This window comes from Xenopus laevis, chromosome 7L, assembly GCF_017654675.1.
Source record: "Xenopus laevis strain J_2021 chromosome 7L, Xenopus_laevis_v10.1, whole genome shotgun sequence".
Classification (NCBI taxonomy): domain Eukaryota; kingdom Metazoa; phylum Chordata; class Amphibia; order Anura; family Pipidae; genus Xenopus; species Xenopus laevis.
The window spans coordinates 79,646,103-79,656,663 of NC_054383.1; the positions used below are offsets into that span (position 1 = coordinate 79,646,103).

At 35.4% G+C, this 10,561-nt stretch overlaps 1 protein-coding gene across 1 annotated transcript; it reads right to left on the bottom strand.

The window, feature by feature from the left end:
• Positions 1-2,423: 2,423 nt before the first annotated feature.
• Positions 2,424-9,905, bottom strand: sc5d.L (sterol-C5-desaturase L homeolog). The gene is given in 5 exon segments (NM_001093668.1): positions 2,424-3,774; positions 4,074-4,174; positions 5,176-5,308; positions 7,150-7,368; positions 9,837-9,905. Coding segments are annotated over 4 exon segments (864 nt in total). The 5' UTR covers positions 7,360-7,368; positions 9,837-9,905; the 3' UTR covers positions 2,424-3,354.
• Between the last annotated feature and the right edge of the window lie 656 nt (positions 9,906-10,561).

The window sequence follows — 10,561 nt, forward strand, 5'->3', positions numbered from 1 at the left end:
CCATGGAAGTTTCTGCTGCGGTTCTAGCTGGGGACCTACTATTGTCAGAGTTCAGATTTCCAGTCACAAGGTACAGGCAAGATGTAGTTAACAACAGTCTAAGGTCAAGGCTGGCAGCTAGGATTGTGGTGAAGAAAACAGGCAGAGGTCAAATACCAGGAAATACAGAGAAAATGTCTTTAGCAAGATCTGAGACAACAAGAAGCCAGCCTGGAATGTTGGTGCGTCTTACAGTGAGTCTGAATCATTTTGTTGCCTTCCAGCTACATAAAAAAACATGTGCATGCAAACAGACTAACAGAACTTTTATGGGTATGTGGAAAGGGCCTCAAAGCAGGAATCCCTGTAAATGTAAAGGATTTTGGGGGAAAGCTACAACATCAGAGATGCCAATCCAGATAAGAACTGATGTGTGTTCATCTTGGATTTGCATGGCATTTATTGTGCTTTCTGCATGGCTTAAAGCATGACCCGCAAATATCCTGTACAAGTCCTTATAAACATTGTTTAATGTCATTAATTATAACTCATGCTTAGTGGTGTCACACAAGTCACATGAAGCTTTGAAACATGTGCAGTATACAAAGTAATGCACCTTTTATTTTAAAATATATGAGCAGTTTTTAATAAGATTTTTTTTCACATCAAAATAAAGTGTCCCACAACATATACATCAGTTGTACTACCAATATGCAAATACCCTTTAATAACATTACAATACAGAGGAAATGAACAAGAGAAGGTAAGAAAGAGAGAGTGGAGTAGCAGAAAAAAAACAAAGAAAAAGCCATCGTGAGTTACAGAGAGACCCTGGGCAAAAGTGCTCTCTGTAAGGTTCCTTAGTGCTCTTGCACTTCTGCGTATAATATATTCCTCTTTATTTTCTTCACAAGAACAAAATACTATTCCAGCAAAATACTCTTCACATTACTACTAGCTGGTTTTCTCTTTAAAGGATGTTTTACATTTTAATTTGGCTGAGTTATACAGTATATACATGTGAAGACAGAAACATGTCATTGTATTATACTTGTGTTCTAGAAAGTAAAAGCCGTTATTATTTTAAAATATTTTGTTTTATTTAAAATATAGTTATTTTGTTGGCACATAACTTTGGTGGTCGTACTGTACATACAATATATTTACAGACTTAAATTAAACAGAATTTATGTTTATTATATAGAACAGTGGAAAGATAGCATTTATATAGGAGGTACCAAAAAATAATTTGATTAGTACATTTGATTCTACGAATAGCTTTAAAAAGCTACAGTACATAAGGCTACTTGACATACTTTCTGGGTGAGAACATTTTCAATGTTTTCCTATGGGAAGCAGTGACATGAGAAAGGCTTCTGTTCTATAAAGAGTGTTAACGGGTCATTTATTTATTGCATCCATCTAAAAAGGTCCAGTGTATATCATAATATCACCAACATTAATATAAGACAGCTACACTGCGGGGAATGACACACAGGCAGTACTAAACCTTTCATTAACACACAAAGAAAATAAAATGTAAGTAAAATATAAAACAAGATATCTGATGTCATAATAAAGTATGTGGAAGTTTTATGATACATGCCCTGACATTTTATACTGCCAGTTTTCAGTAAATGTCATGTACAGTGTAGTATTAAAACACATTTATACTTTTTTACAGTATGTACTATGATTAAGTTATCCCATTTCTACAGAGAACTCTGCTTGCTAAAGGATATGTAAACCCTAAAAACAATGTAAAATTACTCAGAGTGCTCTTCTAAGCACTTTTGCAATTTGCAGTAATTATCTTAGAAAACAAAAGAAGAATTAAAGTGCTCAGAAACTATTTTACATTCATTTATTTTTAGTGTTCACATATACCAACATTATGGGGCAGATTTACTAAGGTTCAAATTGGAAATTTAAATTTTTGAGTTGGATTATTAATCAAAACTCACAAATTCAAATTGGGAATAATCCAACTTGAATTCGAAATTAATCATACCTGGACCCTGGGAACAATTCGAATTCAACTATTCATCACCTAAAACCTGCGGAGTTCATGTAGAAGTCAATGGCATAGGTTCAGTGACCCATTTGAATTTGTTAATAGCCTTCCTGACATTCAAGTCTTTTTCAGATAAAAAAACTTTATTCTAGTTTAGTCGAATTTGAATTTGATTTGAGTTTTTGGGTCAGTAATATTCGTTCGAGTTCATTATTTTTTTTAATAACCTTCCAGTCGAATTGTGAGTATATTTGAAAAAAAAAAAAATTCACATGAATTCGACCTTTGATAAATGGGCCTCTAGATATACAGTATATATCTATTATCCAACCATTCAAGTTTCACCTTTCGATATCATTGCAAGCTGCAATAAAGTAAACAGTATGGGCATTTATATGTACAAAGACAGGAAAATAAATTAAAGGCATCCTTTTTTTTATGTGGGTGTCCCAGGAGCTTGTGCTAGTAATACTTTATTTTTTGTAACTGTACAATTTCCCAAACTTTGTTTACATTTCTAAATAGCTAATTGATTATGTTTTTTGGTTTGCAGATACAATTCCGAACTAAGATGGAATCAACGTACATGCAGTTTAGCCCCAATCACTGAATTTATTGGCTGTTAGCTATAAATCATGCATTGGATTTAACAAAAGCAAATTCTAAAAGCCTCCACTTTGATTTAGAGCTGCAACGTTTCTGCAGAGATAAACACTCAAAAAATGCAAAAAATTAAGCATGTAACTGGGATAAGCATTATCTATACTGTATATATTGTATGAAAGTGATTTTTGTGGATTTAGGCCTTGTAAATTATGTTTGTTTGTTTTTTAAATAAAACAGCAGTTTCTATGGGCTTTATTCCTGAGTTCAAGAAATGTGTTGCTCTGTATATAGCACTTCCAGCTAGTGATTATTACGTCTTGAAGAACATATTGCTCAGAATGATCACATCAACTACAGGCCAGGATTATCAAAGAAAGCACTGTTTTGAAGACTGGACTTCTGGGGTTTGTAACAATCTCAGTACCTTAGCTTTAGTCTGTTGCTCAGTACCTTATGGATCGGAAGGACTTACAGCTATTGTTATTCTGAAAGTACAGCAGCGAGCGTTACATGCACACAGCTTCAATGCTGGTTTTATTGAGAACATTTCACAGCCTTCCTTTATAAGGAAAACAGATTGAAATGTTGCAGGTTTTCTTTTGTATTTTGCAGTATTGGCCATTATTTAGTCTGATTTCATAAGTGATTTAATGGTGAAAATCTGCAATCTAACTCTCTCTCTATGTAGTTTCCACTGAAGAGAATAACTTGTGTGTAAGTAGCCATTTTCTTAACTGAACTCTGAATTGGAAATATTACATCATTTTTTTCTCAGATTTCTGTGGCTTCTGTTTTTCTTCCTCTAGTTTCTTGCAGAGAGCATGTGGACCATTTCCTTCAAAAGAAGATGGGTTTTTGTAGGAACCTCCTATTTTATCCCAAAGAGTAAAATATTGACCGAAGTTGTAGTCAAAGAACAGGTGATGGTCAGTGTGATGGGCAGAACCATTAATGACATGCTCAAGGAATTTAGGGACCCGATAATCTCCATCATGAATTGACACTGTCCAAATATTGACAAAAATGTAGAGTGCAAGGTAGGTTACTTTGTGCAGAGGAAAAATAAAAGGATATATATGGTACGGGAGAGACTGCATAAACCCATCTACTGGATGAAACGCATGACTGGCGAAAGGTGTTGTCACTTTCCAAAGATGATGAGGTTTGTGAAAGCGCTGCAAAAGGAACACAATCAGCACTTAGTATACTTAGCATAAAATTCCAATCTTGCTAGGAATCATCATCTCAAAAAATGAACTGGTATAATGTAGATAAAGCCATTTTTTTGTCCTATTAAAAATGTACTTGCTTAGATGAGTACCAGTATTGCGTTCTACTCTTAGACTACCTAGCACATTGATATTTCAAAATGCGTACACATGCACAAAAAAACGAATTAATGCATAGTGGAAAGTTGCTTAGATTTTCTTTTATTAGGCAAAAAAGTAAGTAATAAAAAAAAAGTAATCAGTACCTTGTAAAATAGCTTATGGTGCAGAAATTTGTGAATCCAGTAAATGCACATATCCGTGAAGAACAGAAAAGAAAACATGCTGAAAATCACCCCAAACCAACCTGTTAAAAAATCAGAAAGTATAAGAATCAAAAACTTCCATTACAGTTCGTTTTATTGCAAACACTACGGGGCATATTTATTAACACTGGAGACAAACCTCTTTGGTGATGTTGCCCATATAACCAATGAAATTAGATTTGAACAGTCACTTACACCTAAATAAAAGCAAGGATCTGATTGGTTTGGTTGCTATGGGCAACATCACCGGTGATGTTTGTCTCCAGTTAATTAAGTTAATAAATATGCCCCTATGTAGCAAAAAACTGTACACAAATATCAACTAGTATTAACTAAGAAAAATACTTTAGCCCAGATGCAATTCAGTGAAAACCTTATCTCAATTGCAGATTTTTCCATAGACTTAGAATGCCACTTGATAAACTATGAAATAAGTTTTTCTCCACATATTGAATCATGCCATTCTATTCAAGGAGAGCAAGATGTGACACATCAGCTGCCATACCAGGTATAGCAATCTAAGTTTGCATGTCCTCACCAGAGAGATAATCCAGCCACATTGGTATTCCAATCTACGTAGGACAATTTACCAGGAAAAGTACGGTTGACTTACATAAAGGTAATCTTTTACATAAAATGTATATACCCAATATGTCTGTGTGAGCCACCTTGGATTTTTCAGCACCATAACAAGAAGGTTATAGAGGATTATGGTGCCTATAACTTAAGAGCCACCTCATTCTTACTTTCAGGAAAAAAAGTGGGAGCATACTGTAGCTTCAAATGGCTCCAGAGGCACCACTGATTCCCTGAAATACCTTATTTTAATACTATATTATACTGGACACTCCTAAATAAACCAGAAGGCAAAAAGGACATTCAGCACAAGTGCTATTCATTGAATGTATGTTCCTCACTCCAGAAGAACTCTTATTCACAGAATATTAAAAATAAAATCAAACTCTGCACTTAGTATGCAGATTAATGAATAATTGTGAGTCAATGTCAAAAGTTGGAACAAGAACAACAGACGCATATTTACCATATGGTGAACTATAAATGTCATCATAAAGTCTGCTGTATCCTCGCACTTCGGCAAAAAAAAGGGCCACTGTGGGTATGCTTATCCATGGCATAGACTTTACAGAAAATATGATCTCCCGTCGTACTTGATTCTAAATGAAAATAGATAATAATTGTTGAAAAAGTTGATTATATAAATCAGGTTATTAGTTAGTCTGGAATTACACTACACAGTACTTCAGCCTAAAACAATCTGCTATATGCAGCCAAAAGTAAGTAGCCCACCTCTGGCACAATTCTTTTCTGATTATAATATATATGAAGCACTATGCCTGAAATATGTGCATAGTTAGAATCACATAATTTATGGCTATGTCACCATTTTGTATTGTATTCATTTGATCAATCCCATGAAGAAGATCTAACAAAAAAAGTCTGGAAAAAGTCAGAAGAAGGAGGCAAATAATTTAAAAACTACAAAAAATAATCAATGAAGATCAATTGAAAATTTGCTTAGAACGAGCCATTCTATAACATATTAAAAGTTAAATTAAAAGTGAACCACCCCTTTAAGAAAATGTTGTCAATTAGTGATTTACGTTGACTAAAATGCATTTCAGAATGTACATGAACAGTTAGCAGCAGGTCCTTAAGACAAAGGACATGCATGAATAGAACATGTATAGCGATACTTGGACATTCCTGTTTTTATAGGTCAGAATCACTTTATATAAATAACCACTGGCTGTCTTCTTGAAAAACCCTCAGCCAATGGGTACATATATTTCTTCACTGAATACACTATGCATACAACCTCACCTTAGAGGTGACAGCGTCCCTTTAAATAGCTCAAAAACTACAAGAGCAAAAAGGTAAGCTTGAAACAAATTAGTTTTTTTTCAGTGAGGACTGCAAAATTGTATGACATATAAATAATAATGACAAACAATGATTAAGTCAGTGTAAAAAAGCAAGACTTTTTTCAGGGAGGATTGATATGGCCCATGCACTCCTAGGATCCAATAAATTAAAGTACCTGTACAGGTATGGGACCTGTTATCCAGAATGCTCGGGACCTGGAGTTATCTGGATAACGGATCTTTCTGTAATTTAGATCTTCATACCTTAAGTCTACTAGAAAAACATGTAAACATTAAATAACCCCAATAGGCTGATTCTGCTTCCAATAATGATTCATTACATTTTAGTTTGGATCAAGTACAAGTTACTGTTTTATTATTACAGAGAAAAAGGAAATCAATTTGAAAAATATAGATTATTTGATTTTAATGGAGTCTATGGGAGATGGCCTTTCTGCAATTTGAAGATTTCTGGATAACGGGTTTTCGGATAATGGATCCCATACCTGTACTATAAAAAAAAAAATTTAACATTAAAATCACTTAAACATTTATAAAACCCAACAGGATTGCTTTGCCTCCAATAAGGATTCTTTATATCGTATTTGGGATCAAGTGCAAGGTATTGTTTAATTATCACAGAAAAAAAGGAAATGATTGTTAAACTTTTTTTAATTACTTGATTGCAACGGGGTCTACGGAGATGGCCTTCCTGTGATTCGAAACTCTCTGGATAACGGGTTTCAGGATTATGCATCTCGTGACTGTATATGGTTCTGGATATTACACTTACACTGTAGAATACATGTTTGTGAAGATTCTCATTCAACCAGGTCATGGTATATCTGTAGAAATAAGTCAAACCAATTGGACTTGCCGTGTTTTTCTTGAAGACGTTTTACCAGTCATCTGACTGACTTTCTCATTCCAGGGTATTTAGATCTTTTAACAAGTCATTCAGAATTGAGAAAGCCAGCTGGATGACTGGTGAAACGTCTTTAAGAAAAACACTGCAAGTTGAGTTGATTTGACTTATGTCTACATATATATACCGTAGTATACAGTTTCCAACTTGCAAAAGTTTTTTCCCCGTCTATCAGAATACATCATGTCAATGTAATTCTTTGCCTCACCTCAAGGAACTGTGGATGTTTCATCAGCGAATGATCAAACACAAAATAGTAACTGAGACCACCAAAAACAAAGTAAATGACAAGAGCCCCAAGATTTGTAATAATTAATAGGCTAATGAGCTGCCGAAAAGGATTATCTTCATTCCAAGAAGCTGAATAGACATATGGTGTAAAAAAATAATAATCGGCTGAATTCAGTACCAAGTCCATTTTTTGGACCTAAGGAAAAAAAAGAAGAAATATAAATACTGAGGAGTAAACAGCCTTTTTATTTTCATAAACAAGTAAAACACTGAATAAACCGAAAATGTCTGTTTACATGATACAAAGAAGAAAAGATTATAAAACAATTATGAGTATGAAAGATTATGAAACTTCCGTCCCTTTACAGAACAGATCTGGCCATGCCCATGTTTCATCAGCGAATGATCAAACTCAAAATAGTAACTGAGACCACCAAAAACAAAGTAAATGACAAGAGCCCCAAGATTTGTAATAATAAATAGGCTTTGCCTTTGGCACTGTGCTTTATATGGCCACAGAGCTCATTGGTGGCTTTTAATAGCCTTATAAATTACAGTAGGGGATACATTGTCCACTATATGTATTAGAATATTAGAAGTCCCCTCCGAGTTCCATGACCTGTATAAAAACACTCGGCCTTCGGCCAGCAACGGAACTATGGAGAGGCGGGCCCGGTCACCCCCGCTGGAAGCAGTTTTTTGTGAACGGAAGCAGTTTTTTCAGCGTTTTCACGCTGGAGCGGACTGCCGGCACGAGTCACATATACAGTACAACCCAGGTACCGAAAGTAGATGAGCAAAGTATGAGATTATATATATATATATATATATATATATATATATATATATATATAGAAAATGTAAGCACTCATGCAACTTATAATCAAGTCTTTTTCAAGATATCCACTTGGTGGGATTGAAACTTTGATGATCACCAATAAAAAATTCACTTATATGTTCCATGAGTGCTACAATTATTTATTTAATTTATTATATGGATACAATTTTCACTGGATGTACCTGAGCTTTTTGTGTTTGAGATATATATATATATATATATATATATATATATATATATAGTTTAAGGTACATGACATGGAAAAATCAAATAGCTGCCCAGGTGCTGTGGAACTGGATATCACACAATAGTACAGGTCCAGCGCTCTCAGCTCTTAATGAAAAATAAAAAAGGATTTATTATTCAGCATTTCATCTCACATTAGAGCTTTCTTTAGGTAGAAGGCTCTAATGTGAGCAAAAACGTTGAACAATAAATTATTTTTCATTTTTCATAAAGACGTGAGAGTGCTGGACCTGTACTGTTATTTATATATATGGTTTGAGCCCCAAATATAGTACAATACAGGTACAGTATATAGTGAATAAAGTACCCCCTCTTGTAAATTATAAGGATATTATAAATTACCGAGGAGTTTCATGACCATATAAAAACACGAGGCCGAAGGCCGAGTGTTTTTATACAGGTCATGGAACTCAGAGGTAACTTCTAATATCCTCATATTTTGCAACGGGGTACTTTATTTATTATAATACACAAATTTCAGTGAGTCGTGTGACAGAAATGACATCAGAACTCACTGTTTATAACTGATGACATCAGAACTCACCATTTATAAGGATATCATTTACAATATATTCATGGCTTTTGTGTATTATATAGTGGATAATGTACCCCCAACTGTAATTTATAAAGATATTATGTCACCAAGGAGTTATGTGACCTTATAAAAGCACATAACTCCGAGGTGACTTCTAATATCTTTATAAATTTCAGTAGGGGGTGCATTATGCATTATAATTTACATTTTGTGTGAAATGCCGGGTGAGAGGGTTGGCATCCAAATCGGGGGTGCCGGCATTCAATCTGAATGCAGCGGCGTCAAATTCGGACGTGCAGCGTCAAATTCACCGGCCAGGGGCCCCCTGTTATAAACAGCGCGTTCTGACATCAGAACACAAAGTTTATAAGGATATAATTTACAGTCTGGTCCCATAGGGAAATGACCAGACTGTAGATTATATAGTGAATAAAGTACCCCCTTTTGTAAAATATAAGGATATTATAAGTTACCGAGGAGTTTCATGACCATATAAAAACACGAGGCCGAAGGCCGAGTGTTTTTATACAGGTCATGGAACTCCGAGGTAACTTCTAATATCCTAATATTTTACAACTGGGGATACTTTATTTATTATAATACACAAATTTCAATGAGTCATGTGACAGAAATGACATCAGAACTCACCGTTTATAACTGATGACATTAGAACTCACCGTTTATAAGGATATAATTTACAGGATATTCTTGGCTTTTGTGTATTATAACAATATACATGGCAAGAGCCACACAAACAGTACAAGGAGAATAGTCTGTAGGTGCCATATATTTAGAAGGCAGGAGGAGTCACATATAAAGTATAAGCACAGTGCTTAGGATGAACAGTGTATGACACATGGCAGGCAGAGAGACTAACAGAAGATCTATAGAAGTGCGACATGTGCCGTACAGGGAAAGAGCAGGAGCATCGCAATATGTGGTTCGAGTTCTGAATAACTAAGCACATCAAGAAAGGTACCAAACACCCCGTGTATACAGCTACATGCACACATATAATAATAAGCCATTACGCAGAAGAAAATACCTGAACAGTCGCAACTTCTCGCTTGAGCCTCTGGTTAGCAGCACACAAGCTGAGGTAACAGTTCAGTCGCCACAAAACATTGAAAGGGCGTGCAGCAATGGACTGACAGAACGTCACCGCTCTCTCTACCTATGGCAAGATCATCGACAGGCTGGTCATGTGACTCCGACACTGCTCAGTTGGTCAGACGAGAATCTCCAGTCAGGAGTTTCCGCCCTTTCCATCTAATGAGTACGTATGATTGGTTAATGCTGATGTGAGCAATCGAGTGGGCGTGTCCCTAGGGCTCGGAGCTTACATAAAGCAAGAGGGCGGGATATACAAGTAAAGGTGGGATTTATGAAATGGTTTGTAGTGTGAGGGAAGGTTACAAAGAAAGACAGTGCACTTTAGCGCTAGAATGTAGCAAGTCAGACGTAACAAATACGAGTAAGGCAAATATAGGAGTATTATTTAAATGGTGAGCTGAGCCTGGGAGACATTTCATTTCCTAGTTTGCGGGGGAATTCATTTTGAAGTGGCAGTTTGTGGTTTTTGGCTGTTCTGTTGTGTCTTTCCTTGTATAAGTCCTGAGAACACTAGTTTGTTCCTTAAAGCTAGCCATTAGCCTATTCATAGTTTCATGTTCCATAGGAAATGTAAAGTCGTTTGGTAGCCTACAAAGTACAACGTGAGGTTTCTCATTGATGTTGCTTGCACTTGCTAGGAAAGCTGAGGAGACCTGG